The following is a 21,152-nucleotide window of genomic DNA, read 5'->3' as shown; positions in this document are numbered from 1 at the left end:
GAATTGTGCAGGAATAACTAATAGGGCCATCAACATGCATTTGCATGTTGCGGGCGCTATTAATTTCGGGGGGTTGGACGAGCGTTTTTGACGCGCTATTACCCCTTACTGAATAAGGGGAAAGCTAGCACGTCGAAAACGCGCATCCAAACATGGGTTAACAGTGTGCTCCGCCGGAGCGCACTGTACTGTATCGGCCTGTGAGGCAGCAAGAAGTAGGAGGAAGATGGACTGAAAGCTCCTCAGTGCTTTTCACCCATTTTGACTCCATCAGTGAGGTTTCATGGAAGTTATGTCTCTGGATGAACAAGCCAAACCAGAATATAATTGCTTTTGACATGTCTCAAAGGTACTAAAAATGACTCAGGTTGAAAAAATGTATATTCGTCTTGTTTGATTTTTAAATTGTTTGTGTAGTTTCTGCTGTGTGATTGTGAGCTAACTTGGGTGCTGTTATGGAAAGGAACAGATAAATCCAAATAAAATAAATGTCTGGATAGACTATAGGGGCCAGCCTTCTCGATCAGGTTGAAGCACATAGTGCTGTAGCATAGGAGATCCAGGGTTGGTTCCTCCATCTGTCAAGTCTGTTTGGGCCTGGGCACTTTGCAGAGGTGGTGCACTAAAGCCTGGGGAGAAGAGGAGGCTGGGCCAAAGAGTAGCACTGAGGGTGCACCTTAGAGGAGGTACCTTTCCAGTTCATAGGCTAGCAAAGGTTCTCCCAAAGCCACTTAGACATTCTATCTATGAAAGAGGTTTGAAGATGAAAAGTGAAACCTACTTAAAAAAAAACTGGATGTTTCCAATAATTGTATATACAAATCTGTAAATGTATTAAAACATACTGTAGAATTTCAAGAATGATGCCACCAATTTTTATAACCCAGGCTACAGAATCTATTTTTGAGCTACAATGAAGACCAAGACTCAAATATAGGATAATTCTCCTTGTAGGAGCTAATATAATGCTATGGGGGTGAATGCTCTCCTCCTCCACCTTGCAAGTTCCTTTAAATGCAAAAGGAAACTAACATACAATGGACAGTTACTTTAAATCCCTATTTTTGTTGTAGACTATTTGACAGGTGCTGACCCTTCCAGAGATTTAATTGGATCACTCCTATAGGATTAGAAAGCAAATTCAGTTTCCTTTCCATCACCATAACAAATTTCAAACAAAATAATCCTGTACTTGTAATCAGAATAAGATGAACCAATGTCTCCTTTCAAATATAAAATTCCAAAACTTACACAGCATAAGATCTTTTTTCCCAATGTAACAGGAAAGCCATAAGTTGCCAAGCTAGTGCTTACCTGTGAGCCTGCATAGGATGTGCTGTTGTTGATGACGACTTTGTGTATTTTACCAAACTTCCCAAAATATTCTGGTCGTTTTAATACCTGGAAGAAATATAAAAGTTTAACAGAAAAACCCAACACTTGAAGACATTGCTTAAAAAGAGCGATTCCAAGTTAATGTTCCCATATTTCAGGAATACAACATTTCCTGTAAAACAATTCAAAATGGACCCAGGGTGAAGGTGATAGCAAGTTACTTCATTTGGAAAAACAACTTCAGCATGATAGAAGGGCATGGGTGTGGTTAGGTACGTCTGAATGCAGAAAAAGTTATCCGGCTACTGTCATTATATGCTCTGGCATGGGAAAGTTGGTGAATACAAATAAAGGAATAGTGAGGATCTTTTCCAATTATCAACAACTTTATACCTCGAAGAACCCTGACATTACGCAGCTGGACAGATTTTTGTTGAATTTAGACATAAAATTGCTCTCTAATATTATAGCCAAAAGGCTGGCAGAGATATTGCCTTTTTTAATTTTGACATGTCAGGTGAAGCTTCTCAGGAATCGCTATCCCTTTACTAATCTGAAGATGATGATTATAGCCATGGAGCAATCCAATGTCTCACAGATGCCCTCTTTTCTTGTTAGTTTCAACACTGAAAAGGCATTTGATTAGGTGGACTGGAACTATGTTTCAGTTATTAGGTAGGTTTGGAATAGGAGGGATGTTTCTAGATCTAGTTATGTTACTTTATTCAGATCCAAACGTCATGTGTTAGTTAACGGAGAGGTTTCAGAGGAATTCTGTCTGTAAAGGGGCACACATCCATTATTACTTTTTCTGTCTAAAGAGCTTTTGTTACGCAAAGTATTAGCTGAGCAGGTGACATTAGGGGTGCAGAAAGGAGGGCAGTAGTTCAAAATAGCCACTTTTGCAGATGATATTTTGTTTTTTCTTACTAATCTAAAGAATTCACTTTCTCATCTGCTTGACATTTTTATTTTTAGAGAATATAGCTCACTTTCTGGTTTTAAATTATGAGGAATCGGAGGCTATGCCTTTTTGAGATGTTTTTAGGGATCATTAGGAAGGGGAGTTGCCCTTAAGCTGGAAAAAGGGAACCATTATTTATTTGGGAGTTAATGTTACAGAAGACACCAGAGAGATTTACAGTTCTAATGTTTCCATTTTATTAAAGCAAATGAAACAAGTGCAGCAATGGCAGAATTTCCCACTTTCATTGGCTGAAAGGGTAAACCTCTTTAAGATGATCTTGATTCCAGAGTGGAAGTATGTAATGCACCTTTCGTCAGTAGGGTTATTAAAAAAGAATGTACAGCGTCTGGATCATCGTTATCTCTGTTTCTTATGAAAGGGGGTCTCAATCAAGGATCTCACTATCTTAGTTAAAGACAGACTGGCAAAAAGGGGGTTATAGATTACCACATATGGAGCATTACAATCGGGCAAGTTTATTTAGATCTTAAAAGACTAGCTTATTTAGCTCATCTTACTACGTGAATATGGCATTCGAAAGAGTCTTTTTCAGCTAGGCTTTACCTATAAATATTTTGTATGCTAAAACTGGCAAGTTACCTCATACTATATGGACTAGTATTCAGGTAGCTTCCCCTTTGGCGGGCTTGGAAGTATTTAAAGAAAATGCTTGGGCAGAATTTTTATTAACTCCTTTTCTTCATGTAAAAGGAAATCTAGATTTTATTCCTGGGTTGCAACATAGAATCTTTTCTACTTGGGATCATACAGGCTTAAATCAAGAAGTGCAATTATAGACAGTAGATAGGTGTATATTATCTTTTAGAGATTTGAAGATTCAGTTTTACTTGACAATGATTTTTTTTCTATTATTTGCAACTTCATCATTATAAACAGGCTCACATCTCAGACTGAGGGCTTCTTTAGGATAGATGTTCTCCGAGGACAAAAGAATTTTAGTCCTCACACATCATCAGATGGAGCCCCGATGCGAAAACATCTGGATTCGGGAAGCAAACGAAATTTTGGTTGATCGAGAGCATGTTAAAAGTTCAAGGAGAACCCCCTGAAGCAGAGTGGTTATCGAAACATGGTTGTGTCGGGGTTGTGATCAAAATGGACACTTGAGATAAATTATGAAGGTTTTTTTCTCACTCGATGATGTTTTGAATTAAGGTTTTGTGCTGATATCCCGAAATGGGACCTTCGTGGTGATGGGACTTATTTTTAAAGTAATGACAAAAAAGAAAAAAATGAACATTAAAGCAGAATTAAATAAATAAAATTAAAAGTGGACCAAAGGGATGCACAGCTTGTTGATTTTTTCAAGTTGTATCCATGAAGGTCCAACAAATTTAATAGTGAATTCTATTACAAGTATTAAAAATTACACTGGGGAGTATTGTGGTGTTTTTTGGATATTTGTGTACTTTCCTCAGATTTCCGAGGCAGTGGGGCTTTGTTTTGTTCACTTAAATCTCTGCCATGATGATCATCAAAGAGATGGCACTCTGGCACAGCAGGAAGTTCTTAGCCTGAGCCATGTCTAGCAAGCTCCTATGAAATCCAATTGCAGTGACAAACTAAGATGGAACTTGGGGTAGTTGACAACAAACCCTAGTGACTCTAGCACCTGGATGGTTGAGCTCATGTACTCTTCGGCCCCTGCCCGAGAGGTGCTCTTGACCAACCAATCATCCAAATAAGGGAAAACATGGACTCTTAGTCTGCGAAGATGCACTGCCACCACAGCCAAGCATTTTGTGAAGACATCTGAGGCTGATGCTAGCCCAAACAGCAAAACGTGGTACTGGAAATGATGCTGTCCCACCACAAATCTCAGATACTTCCGGTGACCATGGAAGATCTTGATGTGAGTGTATGCATCCTTAGTCTCCTTTTTGTAACAAAGAGATCAAGGTGCCCACAGAAACCATTGGAGAAATTACTTACCTGATAGTTTCGTTTTCCTTAGTGTAGACAGATGGACTCAGGACCAATGGGTATAGTGTACTCCTGATAGCAGTTGGAGATGGATCAGATTTCAATCTGACGTCAGTCCCTAGTACATATACCCCTGCAGGAAGTACAGCTCTTCAGTATTCTCCTCGAAAAGCATTGTGTGTCTGATTAATTTGAATAACTTGGATAACTTCATAACTTGGTTAAACTTTATAACTTGGTTAACTTGATTAACTTGAACCGGTTGGATTGACTATAGCTGGAGACCGCCAGTGTACTCAACCGGAAGTGTCGACACCCGGCAGGGTGGAAATCCTCAGTGACTGAAAACATGGCTTACCCTTGATCATTCGAATTCCATGTGTAACGGCAGCCAAGGGTGGGATGCTGAGTCCATCTGTCTACACTAAGGAAAACGAAATTATCAGGTAAGTAATTTCTCCATTTCCTAGCATGTAGCAGATGGACTCAGGACCAATGGGATGTATAAAAGCTACTCCCGAACCGGGTGGGAGGCTGCCCATGACCCACTTAGTACTGCCCTTGCAAATGCCGTGTCCTCCCGAGCCTGAACATCCAGGCGGTAAAATCTGGAGAAGGTGTGGATGGAGGACCATGTCGCCGCCTTGCAAATCTCGGCGGGTGACAGCATTCTGCTTTCTGCCCAGGATACTGCCTGGGCTCTGGTAGAACAGGCCTTGACCTGTAGAGGCGGTGGTTTGCCTGCTTCTTCGCAGGCCACCTTGATGACTTCCTTGATCCAGCGGGTTATGGTTGCCCGCGAGGCCGCTTCCCCTTGTCTATTTCCACTTGGAGGATGAAAAGGTGGTCCGTTTTTCGTACGGGTTCCGACATCTCCAGGTATCTGGACAGAAGTCTGCCGATGTTGAGGTGACGTAGACTTCAAGCTTCTTCCGAATTCTTCAAGTCATCCGGCGATGGTAGCAAGATGGTTTGGTTAAGGTGGAAGTGTGATGCCACTTTGGGAAGGAACGAAGGGACCATGTGTAGCTGTATGGCTCCTGGGGTGAGCCTGAGGAACGGTTCGCGGCAGGACAGTGCTTGTAATTCTGAAATGCGGCGGGCTGAACAAACCACCAGCAGGAATGCTGTCTTTAACGTTAACAGGCAGAGGGACAGCCCTCGGAGGGGCCTGAAAGAGGTTCCTGCTAGGAAATCCAGGACCAGGTTGAGATTCCAAAGAGGTACCGGCCACTTTAGTGGTGGGTGTATGTGCTCGACTCCTTTCAGGAAGCGTGACACGTCCGGGTGAGAAGTCATGCTGTCGTCCTCGCTCTTGGAGCCGTAGCATGCCAATGCGGCCACCTGTACCTTGATGGAGTTGAGGGACAACACTTTCTGTAGCCCGTTCTGTAAGAATTCTAGGATCATGGGAATTTTACTTGAGCGTGGCTTGATGTTGTGGTCTTCGCACTAGGCTTCAAATACTCTCCAAATCCTTATGTACATTAGGGATGTGGAGAACTTGCGTGCTCGGAGTAGGGTGTCGATTACAGCCCCCGAGTATCCGCTCTTTCTCAGGCGAGCCCTCTCAATGGCCAGGCCGTAAGAGAGAATTGAGCTGGATCCTCGTGGAGGATCGGTCCTTGTTGGAGCAGGTCTCTGTGTGGAGGCAGTGTTAGGGGGTTCCTTGCCAGTAGTCTTGTCATGTCTGCGTACCACGGTCTTCTTGGCCAGTCCGGGGCCACTAGAAGAACTAGTCCCCTGTGTAGTTGTATCTTGTGAATGATTGCGCCCAATAGGGGCCACGGCGGGAATGCGTATAATAGGGTCACCTGTGGCCAGGTCTGTACCAGGGCATCGATCCCCTGGGACTGAGGTTCCCGCCTGCGGCTGAAGTACCTGGGTACTTGGGCGTTGGACCGGCTTGCCAGAAGGTCCATGTCTGGTGTCCCCCACTGGTTCACTATCAGTTGGAACGCTGTGGACGACAGCTTCCATTCTTCTGGGTCTAGACTTTCCCTGCTGAGGTAGTCTGCCGTGATGTTGTCTTTCCCGGCGATGTGGGCGGCCGAGATCTCCTGGAGGTTTACTTCCGCCCACGCCATTAGGGAGTCTATTTCCAGAGACACCTGCTGGCTTCTGGTCCCCCCCTGCCGGTTGATGTAGGCCACTGTTGTGGCATTGTCCGACATTACTCTGACCGCTTTGTCTCGGAGTCTATGATCAAATCGTAGACAGGCTAGTCTGACTGCCCGCGCTTCTAGGCGGTTGATGTTCCATCCCGCCTTTTCTGCGTTCCACTGCCCTTGGGCGGTTAACTCCTCGCAGTGTGCTCCCCATCCTCATAGGCTGGCATCTGTGGTGAGCAGGGTCCAAGCTGGGGAGGAAAGCCTTGATCCCCGGCTCAGGTGGCTGACTTGCAGCCACCACCGTAGCTGGGTCCGGACTCTGCCCGGGAGTGATAAAAGTATGGTGTAATTCTGAGACAGTGGATTCCATCATGATAGGAGTGAGCGCTGCAGGGGTCTCATGTGAGTTCGCACCCATGGCACTACTTCCAGTGTGGATGCCATCAGACAGAGGACTTGCAGGTAATCCCAAGCTGTGGGCCGAGGTTCGCTCAGTAGGAATTGTAACCGGTTCCACAGTTTTGATCTCCTTGTGGGAGTCAGGCTGACCTTGTCGTCTTTGGTGTCGAATCAGACTCCTAGGTATTCTAGAGACTGTGATGGCTGTAGACAACTTTTGTTTGTGTTTACCACCCAACCTAGGCTCTCCAGTAGAGTTTTGACTCTGTTGGTTGCTTGGTGGCTTTCCTCTGGGGATTTTGCCCTGATCAGCCAGTCATCTAGGTAAGGATGTATGAGGACTCCTTCCTTCCTCAGTGTTGCCGCCACCACCACTATGATCTTGGTGAACGTCCGGGGTGCTGTGGCTAACCCGAAGGGTAGTGCCCGGAACTGATAGTGACGGTCCAGGATTTTGAAGCGTAGATAGCGCTGGTGTTCCTGATGAATTGGGATGTATAGGTAAGCCTCCGAAAGATCCAGGGATGTGAGAAACTCTCCCGGTTGTATCACCCTTATTATGGAGCGTAGGGTTTCCTTGTGGAAGCAGGGAATCCTTAGGTGGCGGTTGACTGACTTGAGGTCCAGGATGGGCCTGAACGTCCCCCTCTTTCTTGGGGATGATAAAATAAATTGAATAATGCCCAGTATTTATTTCTTGTGGAGGCACTAGGTTGATGGCCTTGAGGGCCAGTAGTCTGGTCAGTGTAGCTTCCACTGCCGCCCTCTTGGGGAGGTTGAGGCAGGGGGTTTCCACAAACTTGTCCGGAGGGGTTCGCAGTAAATCCAGGTAGTGCCCCTCCCAAATGATGGCTAGGACCCACTTGTCCAAAGTTATCTCAACCCATCTGTGGTAGAATAGGGCTAGTCTGCCCCCTATGGCTTCTTCTGTTGGACGAGTCGGCTGAATCTCATTGTGGGGTGCAGCTGGGACTGGACCCGAGCTGGTTCCCCTCTTGTTGGGCTTGTTCTGAAAGGACTGGTTCCTGCCCGTAGGTCGGGGCGCTTGATAGCTGTTTCTGTATGGATCGAAGCGCTGAGAGCTTCTGCCCCTGGAAGATCGGGGGAAGGGTCGCTGGTTTCTCTTAGCCCTGTCCTCCGGTAGGCGTGGCAATGGGGACTCGCCCCATTTGTCGGCCAGTTTCTATAGCTCGCTGCCGAACAGGAGGGATCCTTTGAAGGGCATCCTTGTGAGGCGAGATTTGGAAGATGCATCGGCTGACCAGCTTCGGAGCCAGAGTTGTCTCCTGGCAGCCACCGCAGCTGACACTCCTCTGGCCGCAGTGCACACCAGATCAGAAGCAGCGTCCGTAAGGTATTTAACAATGTCAGTATATAAAAATAATAATAAATAAATGTAATCCCTTGTTCTATGAAATCCACCCATGTTTGATGTAAACCGATGTGATATGACTTGTCTAGAAAAAGAATTAAATAAATAAATAAATAAATAAATAGATATGGGTTCTTATGCTCATGCCCCACTGTAATTTAAACATCACTCTAACCACCACATTTACCAGTAATTGCAGTGCTTTTAGCAGATACTTGGGTAAACCCACATAAAGTACACTACAGTAATCTACTGCACGTAAAACCAAGGCCTGAACAACTAATCAGAAATCCACTGGCTCCAAATAATTTCACAACAGCATCACTACATCTAATTTATAGCAACAGCTACATCTAATTTATAACAGCGCGCCCATGTTATAAAACTGGGTATAGATTTGGCCCGCTCATATGTTTTAAAATCTGCCCCATTATACCATTCTGATTCTTGCCCTACAAAGATCACTTTGTTTGCTCCTATTTTCTAAGAAAGACCTAAATCATTGCAGGACATTCCCGCCTATCCGCATCGCTAGAATCAGAATCTTCAAAATGCATGTTAAAATCACCCAAAATAATCAATCTCAAATGATTTATGCTTAAGGTGGTTAGCAACTCAATAAATGCATTAACAACCGCTGCACCCTGAGCGGGTAGTAAATACACTAGACAAAACGTCCATCCTTGTATTTATAATACCAGCGCTTCAAAATTATCACCAACACCTTCACTTTGCTTACTTTAAAATCTTTTTTAAAATCAGCTAACACCCCCCCCCCTCCTTTATTCTTTGGACGATTTACTCCCTCATAACTGTAGCCTAAAAGGAACAACCCACTCATAATAGCAATATCCCACTCCTCTAACCAAGATTCTGAATTAAATAAAAAATCTAAGACTAATTGCATTAGAAGATTTGAAATCTCTATCTCCTTATCTCTCAACGATTGAGCATTTACATATGCCATTTGTAATAAATCTTTCTGTTTCATCTCAACTTGAGACATTTGAGGCGGGATTATTAATACTTTATCAACTGTGGTGTAATACCTCATGTGCCTTCTTAAAGTGCTATTTATACCAAAACCCTGCCTTACACAGATATTGTTCATCTCATGACTTTTTTCCATTATAACTGACATAATGCAATATTTAAACAACAAAATGATATACTACCAATACTGTAATTTGTATCCCACAAAGGGACAGGCCCTTTGGCGAGCCCTTTAGTGAGGCCTGCCAGCATTGGCCTACATATGGGCCCCTCTTATTCCCCCATGGCCAGGATGTTTGCAGATGTCACCCGCAGGGGGCAGGGCAACTGCACGGAATGGGAAAGGAGCAATACAGACACAGGTAAAGTCCCAAAATAGCAACAACAGCACCACTTGCTTCAATAAAATGCAGATTGCATTTGATTCAGGCCTATGGGCCCCTCTTCTTATTCCCCTTCAGCCAGGACATTTGCTGACATTACCCTCAAGGCGTGGGACAACTGCACAGGCTGGGAAAGGAGCAATTCGGGCACAGGTAATGTTCCAAAATAGCAGCAACAGAGTCACTTGCCTCAATAACGTGCAGAGTTCTTCTGTTTTCTTTGGAATCAGGAAGTACCAAGAGTAAAATCCCCATCCTCTTTGCCCTGGTGAAACGGGCTTGATAACCCTGGCTGTTAAAAGGGAGGGGAGCTCTGCCAATAGTACTTCCTGGTATACTATCAGTCCCCGATGCACACTCTGAGGGCAATTTGGTGGGGTACTCAAAAGGTTTAATTTGTTCCCTCTACAGACGATGGACAAGACCCACTGGTCAGAGGTTATACTGGGCCACTGGCTTGTTTAGAATCACAGCATCCCCCTGACCGGGGAATCTATCATCTCGAGTAATGTGGACTGGGCCAGGTTCCCAACAATCCAGTCAAAACCATGTTCCGGGCATTGACTGGGACGCCACCTGGGGCTTCAGGGCCCTTTGCTGCCTAGGGCAGCTGCGAGAGCCCTGCGGCTGCTATTTGGGATCGAGGACGTGGATGATAATATTTCCTTGGGTGGAAGAAAGACTTTCTCTGGCCAAACCTCGAAGATCTCCTGGCTGAGGAGGATGGGTTCTGGGTGAAGAGCTGGAGTGTCACACGTGCTCCCGCATCTCAGCTACCTCATCTTTCATCTTATCTCCTAAGAGATTCTCCCGGGTACATGACACGTCAGCGAGTCATTTCTGCACTTCCTGACAAGAGATCGGATGCTCACATCCAGTCGAGTCTGCAAGTACTGATCCCAGCATCAGAAACCCTTGATGCAGTCTCAAAAACATCAAGGGTTGACCTGACTCCATATTTTCCGCATTTCAGGCTTTTATGCATCAGTGACAGGAGAGTGTCCTGCTGCTGCTGAATTAGTTACTCAGTCACATTCTACACCTACTTCAGAATATCTTGCATATATTGGCTCTTGCATAGCATTGCATACTGAAAGACCTTCCTCCCAAGAGCATCCATGGCCCTCTGATCCTTCACCAGGGTCTCCAAAGAAAGGGTCAGAGTGCACTTGGCTTTTTGAGAGAAGATTCGATCACCACAGAGTGGTGTGGCAGCTGAAACTTGTCAAATCCAAGAGCTTTCTGGACAAGATAAATCGCATCCGCCTTCCTGTTAATGGGAGGAACTGAGAGGGGGGTGTTCCCACATCCTCATCAGTAACTCCACAAAGATCTCGTGCACTGGGACTGTAATAATCCCCATGGGAGGCTCCATGTACTGGAGGATAGCCATCATCTTGTGACGAGAATCCTGTTCAGTCTAAATGAAATGGGATGGCTTCCGCCATCTCCAGGATAAAACCTGTGAAGGAGAGGGCTTCATGAGAAGACTTTCTTCTGTCATCAGGAAGAGAAAGCTCTAAGAGGAGACCATCAAACATGTCATCAGAAACACTGGAGGAGTCATCCTCCCAGAGGTTATATGGGCCCTCGTCCTCACTGCCCAAAAGAGGGGATGGAGGCCCTAGGCACTCGGCCTCCAGCCAGCGGTATAGGCACCAATTCAATTGATCATGGGGGCTCGGGCAGGGTGTCATCCTGAGCATCCTCCTCTGAGGAACTGTGGACAAGTACCAGATCGGCCGGTGGTGCCACTGATATCCCACCAGGCTTTGATGCTGCCCTGGGAACAGATACACTCTGCGTTGGTTAACAATCTGATGAGCACATGCAGGGATTCCAACAGCAGCTTAAAGAGGGATGGTGGCAGTCCAAGTACTGTCAGTGCCCCGATGCAGAGACTGTGCTTCGCCTTCTCCACAGTCAGCTGTACACGCCTCTCCAGCTCCTCTTCAAAGAGCACCAATGTCAAGATTGAATGGGACCCAGGAGGTGTAACCACATCCTCTTCAAAATTGAGAGGAAAATGGTGGGCATTGGAACTGGTGGAGACTATTGCAAACCCTGGGTATCGAGAGAGGATTAGCTCTCCTAACTACAGGAAGGCTTATGGGGTATCACAGCAGAAGTTGGTGCATCAGAGACAGATGATGATGCTTCTTCAGCTTTCCTTAATGCTCAAATCAGTCTTTCCTCAGTGCCAAGGCTGAAGTCAATTAACCTGATGTCTTCAACCAGGGGAGGCAGACAATGGCTTGTCTCCTGTGTCCCTAGCAGCCACAGACGCTGACGGAACCAACAGTCCCGCCAAAGTCTATGGCTCGGTGTCCACTGATGCGGCTCTATGGCTTCTTGATGCTGATGGCCCGGTGTTCTCCGGCCTGAAGAGTCGCTCCATCTTGTCGAGCCGGATCTTTCTCCCTTTAGAAGTCATTTGTGTGCAATTGCTGTAACCCCAGATATTGTGCGTGACCCTAGGCAGAAGATACATCAATCATGGGGGTCCGTGATCAGCTTAGTCCTCGAGCTCCGGAGGCATGGCTTAAATCCGGACATGAACATGTCAACTTGAAATAAACTGGAAGCAAAATCGAACTTGATGCTGGTGGCTTCCAATGACTGGCAAGCACCAATGGTACCACCACCTAGGGGAAACAAATGTGAAGCAAAACTTACCCGAAACACTGAAAAACCTGGCTAAAACAATAAGGGGAGAACATATATTTAAGAACAAAATCATTGGTCATATGGATGAACATAGTTTAATGGGAAACAGTCAACACTGATTTAACAAAGTGAAGTCATGCCTTACTAGCCTTTGAAAATGTAAACAAGAAGGGCTGATTGATAGTGTATTTGGATTTCCAGAAAGCATTTGACAAAGTCCCTCATAAGAGACTGCTCAGTAAACTAAAAAGCTATGGGACAGAAGGCATTGTCTCAGTGTGAATTGGTAACTGTTTAAAATCTTATGCCTGATTGTCTGCTTTTAGTCTTAACTAACTTTCTTTTCACCAATTATCTTGTCCTGTATGTTTGTCTTATTAGATTGTATGATCTATTGAGAAGGGACTGTCTTTTTGTATGTTTGAACAGCGCTGCATATGTTGTGTAGCGCTATAGAAATGTTAAGAAGTAGTAGACAGAAACAGAGTACCACTAAATAGTCAGTTTTCCCAGTTGGAAAAGGTGAATAGTAGAGTGTCCCAAGGATCTGTCCAGGGACCAGCGCTATTCAACGTATTTATTAATGATCTAGAAAGGGGAGTGACAATTGAAGTGATCAAATTTGCAGATAACACAAAAACTATTTTAACTATACAGGCAGATTGCAAGGATCTACAGAAGGATTTTGTAAGATTGGAAAACTGGGCATCCAAACTGAAGATTAAATTTAATGTTGACAAGTGCAAAGTGATGTACGTAGGAAAAAAAATAACCCAAAGTTTAGATGCACAATGATGGATTCTGCATTAGGAGTAACCACCCAGGAAAATTATCTAGGAACTTTTGTCGAAAGTATGTTGACATCCTCAGCTCAGTGTATGGCAGTGGTGGCAGACAAAACAGAAAACAGAATAGTAGGAATAATCCAGAAAGGAAAGAGAATAAAACAAAGAGTATGTCGCTCTGTATAGGATGGGGGTGACCAGAAGTCCACCTTGAGTATTGTATGCATCATCTAAAACACGGTTAAGACATCAGAACAGCTACCTTATAAAGAAAGGCTAAACAAGTTAGGGCTCTTCAGCTTTCAAAAGAGATGACTGAAGCACGTATGACTGAATTCTACAAAATCATGAATGGAGTACAACAGAAAACAGTTATTTATCCTTTCAAATAAAACTAAGACTAGGGGATACTCCTTTAAGCTAACAGGTACCAGCCATGGAATTTGTCATCAGAGGATGTGGTCAAGGAAACTAGCATCGCTGGGTTTAAAAAGGATTTGGACAAGTTCATGGCAGAAAAGTCCATAGTTATTAATCAGGTGACTCAGGGAGACCCACCACTTGTCAAAGGGAGTAAGCAGCAAGAAACAATCTACTTTTAGGATTTGACCACTGTCAGAGATGAGGATGCTGAGCATCATGGTCTGACCCAGTATGATAGTACTTAAGTTCTTTTGGTATGTCAGGACTACATCTAGCTCGCAGACAAGGCCTAGACCCCAATGAAGCCTTCCAAAAATGTGCTGGAAATTAATATCAGATCAGCAGTACCTGATGTCCCTCTAAGAACTGTATTAAGTCTGCCCCTCTCCCCAGCTAGATGCCTGAAGTCTTTAGCAAGGTTTGGACATCCATCTTCAAGGACATGGATGCCATTGACACCTGTACTCCAATGCTTATCATCTTATGGTCTAAAGACTCTTGGAACCTTCTATTCAGCTCCTCCTCGAAAACTGTTTATGCCAATACAGCCTGGGAAGCAGAAGCACAGGTCATATCTTCCAAGGACACCTGAGACAGATAGGTGTCTGGCATCTGGACCCTTAGAGGGTGTTGCAATTGCACGAGAACACTTTGGGAATTCAAGGCAGTCACCAGAAAGTCCACAATTCCTGGCATAATGCCTTGACAGAGACCAAGAAGGGGAGCTGAGAGACAGAGAGTAACTAATTGGGGCGATGGGGGTGTGGCATGATGGAAAAAAGTTGACTGCTGAGATCAGGATAAGGGATTGAGAGAGAGAGAGAGAGAGAGAAGACTATTGGGGAGGGCGGGAGAACATTTAGTGAGTTCTCAGCAGCTGCCCATTCCCCACCCAGTTGGTTGGTTCCTAGATTTTTGGACTAGATCCACTATTCAAAGAAACTTTGCCTAGGTCTGGAACATTCAATGGGATATTTTTTTTTTTTTTTTTAAATCTAAAAGCAATAAACATTTTATGAAATGCAATATGTAAAAAAAAAAAAGAATATACCTAGGCAGTTTCCAAAATGATACAAATGAGCCTGAAGAGACAATCTTAAAAATGGCATGATTTCCGACAAAATGTATGATTTAATTTTCTCCTAAATTTTTCAGTCTTTGAATATGAGTCAAAAACTCTGTATGATAATTAACTAGCAAAATATTGCTGATAAAAACCTAAGCCTACAAACATCAAATGAGCTAGTTCTCTTTTTACAAAGAGAACGTTGAAAACAGAAAAGGAAGAGCCAGCATAATGCACCTAACACATAATCTCAGGTACCAACCTGGAAATTATCTTTATCTCACTGTTAAGCGTAAATAACATTAAACCGTAGGTACCCACCCAAGAGACAGGTACCAATAGATATCTTACGTCAGAAATCAGTTTCTAGCTATTCAATTGTTACCGATTATTAATGGCACCTTCATTGTAAAGTTTTTTTTTACTATTTTTTTCTATTTGTGCCCTATTGTAAACCATTATGATGGTAAATAACTTAATGATGGTATAGAAAAACTTTTAAATTAATAAAATGAACAAATAAATAATTCATTGTTAATGTACTGAGCAAGAAATACTCATCTTCTTAATGAATCCTGATTCATTAGACTTTGGCTTAAGTGTTCTAGAGTTAAAAAAGCAGGAAAACTCAAGAATTTTAATTGTCATGATTAAAAAAGATTCAGATTGGAGGAAGTGACATCACGCCCCATGAACGCTGCCTAACTTTTTAGGCTCCGTGCCTCGCGATCATAGCAGTGCCGAAAATCAAAAGTTAGAGCCAAACCAAACAACTTATCTGCTATCTGAAGCACTGCTGGTTACTCTGTTGATGGCGGCGAAACGAAAAACCCCGGATCTGCGGAGGTATTCTTAAATAAAAGAGACGGAGGAAGATCAGCTCAAAATGGCGGCTGCTCCAGCCATTGATGAAACGGAGGGGGCTGACGCCGCGCTTCGGGAGCGGGATTGCGATTGCCCATCTAGAGCAGAGATGAGGAGCTGGTTTACAGAATTAAGGCAAGATCTCAAGAACTATAAAACGGAAGTCTCCGAATTAATTGCTGACCTCAGAGAGGAGACCGCGGAGAACGGTAGGAGAATAGATGAGATGGAAGTGCGTATGGACACGCAGGGAGAAGGATGGCTGCAGCTCCAGTGCGACCACGAGGCGTTGCAGCAGTATTCTCAAGCTCTGTCTGACAAACTGGAGGACATTGAAAATAGAAGTCGGCGTTCCAACATCCGTATAAGGGAAGTTCCAGATACAGAGGACTATAGTGACTGTCTGGATGTTGTGGAGCAGATATCAAATTTTTTTTCTCGACCAGGCTGAGGCCCACGGCAGGGAAGAAAGACCAGCCATACGGATTGAGAGAGCACACAGATCGCTGGGGCCAAAAATCGCTAACAGTCCACACGATATAGTAGTTTGCTATCATTCCTATGCACAAAAAGAAAAAATTTTCATGACCACGAGGAAACAACGTACTTGGCAATGGGAAGGACATGAGATTGGGGTGTTCGCAGACCTGGCAGCGATAATGCTGAAGAAAAGGCAGGAGTTTCGCTGTATCACCACTAAGTTAACCGCAGCAAATATACGTTATCGCTGGCTTTTCCCTGGAGGCATATCTTTTCAATTGCAGGGGGTGACTCACCGGGTTACTACCATAACTGAAGCCGCAGGAATACTGGGAGACAACGGCATTGCAGTGGAAATACCGACTCAGGCTACTAGACCAGCTTCTCCTGCAAAATTTCCTAATTCCTTGCCTCCTCGGTGGCAGAGGGTACAGAACGGAAAGAGGCGGCTGCAGCGAAACTCTGCGGGAAAAGAGCGGAACGAGGCACCAGCGTGAAGCATACTCGGTGGGATAATTGCTGTCAGATGGACATTCGTGTTTGGCCCAATTTTGGAACTTTAACTTTTAATTACGTGAGGTTATTTCTTTCATCTGAGACTTACAGTTTACTTTCCAAATCGTTAAATGGCAGTTTACATGATACTTTTGTAAGGGATCGCTAGAGGTAGGACGGGGTGTGATCACGCTTCCTCCTAATTTAGCTCTCGGGATAAAAGTTTTATCCCTGGAACACGATGAGAAGGGGGGGTGGGGTGGGGGCGGGGGAGTAACTTTCTCACACATATTATAATTCTTTGCTCACAAGGGGTAGGGGGTTTGCACAGATTCATACAGGTAACTCCCGAGTCCTCCCGACTGTTATATGCACATGGAGACCTGCGCTCTTGGGACTTTACAATGATTCACAATATCATTGCCGGCCCCATTTTAGTACTGGTGGAGCTTACTAGGGGACGGTTTGAGTCTGCACCATTAGGGAAGGGGAGTTGCAATTGCTGATGACTATGCTTAAATTTTTATCCTTAAATGTTAAGGGACTTAATACGCCCCGAAAACGTAACCTACTATTTAAGGAACTAGGGCGGTTACGTGCGGATGTGGTATTCCTACAGGAGACACATTTGAGAAAACATCACCAGAGATTGTTAAAGTCAACCAGATATCCACATCAATATTGGGCTGCTGCTACCTCTAAATCCAAATATACAGGGGTGGGCATCATGATCCATAAGGATTTACATTTTGAATTTAGAGAATCTTCTTCTGATCCAGAGGGGCGATATGTCCTGGTAAAGGTAAGGGTGGGGGGAGAGCTGCTTTCCTTAGTATCGTTATATGGTCCCACAGTGCATAAAGATATGTTCTATAACGCGCTGAATGAAATGTTGTCAACTAAATTGGAAGGGCAGTCGGTGGTGGGAGGGGATTTTAATATTACTGTTAATCCTAGATTAGATACGTCTAAAGGCCAGAGTAATGACCCCAAATCAGCTAGAGTAGCTTTGAAAACGCTCATAAAGGACCAGGGGCTGGCGGACATTTGGAGAAATCGATGTCCAGCAGTAAGGAATTATACTTTCTACTCTCACCCCCATGAGAGCTATTCGAGATTGGATATGATTTTGGGTAGCAAAAATTTGCTCACTAGGGTTGAGGAGGTGGAAATTGAGCCCATCTTCTGGTCTGATCACGCCCCAATATGGGTATCCATCCGTCTACAAGACATTGATAAGGGCTATAAATTTTGGAGATTCAATGACTCCCTTCTCAATGATGCTCAGTTTGTTTCTCAAATGCAAGGAGAAATATTGGACTATCTAACAATCAATGATACAGGGGAAGTGAGTGCGATCACAGTATGGGAATGCTTAAAGGTGGTGCTCCGGGGTCAATTTATAGCAAGGGCAGCTTTTATGAAGAAGCAAAGGGAAAAGTCTAGGGCCAAGCTTTTACTCCAACTTAAAGAGCTGGAAAGAATTCATAAAAGTCAGGGATCCCCCATGGTTTCCTATGCTCAAATCGCCGCATTAAAAAACCAAATAGCGGCTATAGATACAGCGACCTTAGCTCACCAGCTGGAACTCCTGCAACAAAAGTATTTTGAGGGGGAAACAAAGCGGGGAGATTATTAGCTCACGCTCTTAAGAAGAGACAGGCACAATCGATTATAGTTAAGATTAAACAAGCAAACGGTACATTGGTAGGGGACAATAAATCCATTAGACAAAGGTTCCTTCAATTTTATTCTGACTTATATGCCCATGATGAAACAATATGCCCGGAGGTCATTTCGGGGTATTTGGACTCGGTGACTCTACCGGAACTTATGAAAGCCCAACAATTTATACTGGATAAAGAGATCTCAGAGATTGAAATCTTAGCAGTTATTAAGTCCCTGAAATTAGGAAAGTCACTGGGACTAGACGGATATACGGGACGTTTTTATAAGGTTTTTGCTCGACAACTTGCCCCTGTACTGGTAAAATACTATAAGGCCATAAAGAATGAAGGGGCCTTGACCCCGGAGGCTAATACAGCTGGCATCACGGTACTAACCAAAACGGGGCGCGACCCCACGCTTTGCGGCTCCTACAGGCTAATATCCCTAATCAACCTTGACTTAAAATTGCTAGCTAAGATATTGGCCACACGCTTGAATGGTTTCATAGCTAAACTTATTCACCCAGATCAGGCGGGGTTCATCCCCGGGAGGCAAGCTAGTGATAATATACAAAAAATACTGGATGTAGTATGGTGGGTTAAAAAACAAGGCATACCTACGCTCGCTCTCTCGGTGGATGCTGAGAAAGCTTTTGATAGGGTTCATTGGCCCTATCTTTTTTTCTTACTAAGAAAAATGAAGTTCGGGGAACCATTTTTGCACTGGATACAACAATTATATACCCAGCCATGCGCACGCATTAAAATTAATGGCAGTTATACAGATTCCTTTCCGGTGCGGAGAGGCACCAGGCAGGGATGCCCGCTGTCCCCCATACTATTCGCCATTTTTTTTAGAACCTCTGGCCTTCAGTATATGGAGCACCGCCAGTACTAAAGGAGTTGAGGTAGGCCACTTTTCTTCTAAGATGTCCCTATATGCGGACGATATTTTGTTCACGCTCACGGATCCTGAATACTCGCTGCCTCATTTAATTGATGAAATGAAGGCTTTTGGTAGGGCATCTGGATTTCGGATCAATTGGGAAAAATCCGAGATTTTGAACATCAATTTGAACTCCTCGTTGGAAAAAAGGCTCCGACGTCAGTATAAATTCAAGTGGGCACACCAGAAAATAAAATACTTGGGTATATACATTAGTGTTATCCAGAATATGTTTCATATATGATACTCTGTGGTCAAAAATTTCACTAGATTTGGAGGAGTGGAATAGATACAGGATATCTTGGATGGGTCGCATTGCGGCTGTTAAAATGATAGTGTTACCAAGGATGATGTACTTATTTCAGTCTCTACCTATAACGGTACCGAAACTGGCTTTAACCAAATGGCAAAATCGGATAATGAAGTATATTTGGGGAGGTCGGAGACCTAGGGTTGCGAAAACTACTCTTTATCAGTTCCGCCAACAAGGAGGACTGGGAGTTCCTCATCTTGAAAGGTACTACTTAGCAGCTAAGTTTAAACTTATTGTTGACTGGCACAAGACTCAAGAAGTAAAACCCTGGCTGCAGTTTAGTCAACAATTAATGACTGCCATCCCACTCACTAGTCTCATGTGGCAGCCACCCTCCACGTGGCGTCTATGTCCAGGGGATGTGCTTCCGCCATCTCTGGTATTACTTTTGAATGTGTGGGAAACCAAAAGGCATCTACTAGTGGGCCCAAAGGTCTACCATCAGAGTACATATCTGTATGCTAATTGTAAGTTCCCAGCAGGATATACTAACTCAGCCTTCCGGGAGTGGAGAAGGAAGGGTATATATAATTGGAGCTCCCTGTGGGGGGGGGGGGGGGGCAGGCCTTGCTAACATTCCCGGAGTTGCAGGATAAATTTAATTTGTCCTCTGTGGATATTTTTTCATATCTCCAATTGCGTCATTTTGCACAAACCTATACTATTGGTGAGTCTCTAGAACAAGGAAAATCTGCCTTTGAGGAGCTCTGTGTGAAGGCTGATCAGGCCCTGCATTTACAGTCACAAATTTATTCACTCTTGGGGAACCGGCCCTTTAACAAAACCAAACAAATGGTAGCCTGGGAAGCCGATCTCCAATGCACCTTCACGCAAAAAGAATGGGAAGGGATCTTTGGGAGAATGGGTAAAGGACTTATAGAGGCATCTATGATGGAAAATGCAGTCAAAATACTATACCGTTGGCACTATTGTCCAGCTCAATTGCATAAAATGAAGCGCCAGATCTCAAATCTTTGTTGGAGAGGATGCCAGCAGAGGGGAGATTTCTTCCACATGTGGTGGACTTGCCCCAGGATTAGTGAATTTTGGCGACAGGTAGAGGGGTGGCTGGGTCAGCTTTTTAAAATCACAGTACAACTTCTGCCGGGACAAGCCCTACTGGGACAATCGGTGCCATTGTTGGGTGACTATGATAATCGTTTGATATCCTTCATTTTGACTGCAGCCAGGCTTCATGTAGCACAACTGTGGAAGGCAGGGCACCTCCCTACTCTCAGTGGAGTGCAGGATAAGTTAAAGAAAATATATACACTCTGGTGAAAATTACAGCTCATTTACATAAATCGTATGGGAAGTTCCTGCAAATATGGCGCACTTACAGACAGTGGCAAGAGTCCTCAGAGTAGGATAGGAAATGTAGATATTAATGAATCTGCATATTGAATGGATATCAAAGCACATGTAGTAGGAGTAATTGTGGGAAAGTTAGGGGGTTAGGGCTAGGGTTGGGGGGACAAAGGGAAGAGGGGGGGGACATTCCAAATGATGGTGGTAAATTGTTACTCTCATCTACTGGTTCCATGACTCTATAGTTAGCGATATATAAGAGACGCACAGGGGATGATATATGGCTTTATTGAATGATAAAAGTTGTCTCATATATAATTACAAATATTCTGACTTGTAGTTCCAGACAAATCTTCTGTATTCTTATTTGGTTATAAGTTGTGTATTGTCATGCATTTTGAGTACAATAAACGCTAAATAAAATAAAAAAAAAAAAGATTCAGATTAAGATAAAATATTTGATAACTGCTCTGAATTAAAGTTATTCTAATATTTAAAAAAATTAATCACTGGTTAGGAAAAAGTTTTTTTTAAATACATTTCCTATTTTGTTTGAAACTTCAATTTTTCTTCTTTTTGGAAAAGCTTGCATAAACTTTTTATGTTACAAAAACTCTAATTTTTTTAATTTATG

General features: G+C 43.9%; 1 protein-coding gene across 5 annotated transcripts in view; it reads right to left on the bottom strand.

The window, feature by feature from the left end:
* The window catches only part of CNOT4 (CCR4-NOT transcription complex subunit 4), a 420,537-nt gene that overhangs the window by 308,538 nt on the left and 90,847 nt on the right, over nucleotides 1-21,152 (bottom strand). For all 5 annotated transcript variants that reach the window (XM_029615559.1, XM_029615557.1, XM_029615558.1 and 2 more), the window contains one exon: nucleotides 1,315-1,401. In XM_029615559.1, coding sequence (XP_029471419.1) covers nucleotides 1,315-1,401 — 87 coding nt within the window. The remainder of the gene's footprint in view (nucleotides 1-1,314; nucleotides 1,402-21,152) is intronic.

This window comes from Rhinatrema bivittatum, chromosome 9, assembly GCF_901001135.1.
Source record: "Rhinatrema bivittatum chromosome 9, aRhiBiv1.1, whole genome shotgun sequence".
Lineage (NCBI taxonomy): Eukaryota > Metazoa > Chordata > Amphibia > Gymnophiona > Rhinatrematidae > Rhinatrema > Rhinatrema bivittatum.
Note: the sequence above shows the minus strand (reverse complement) of the source record. Positions and strands in the feature narration are given on the sequence as shown.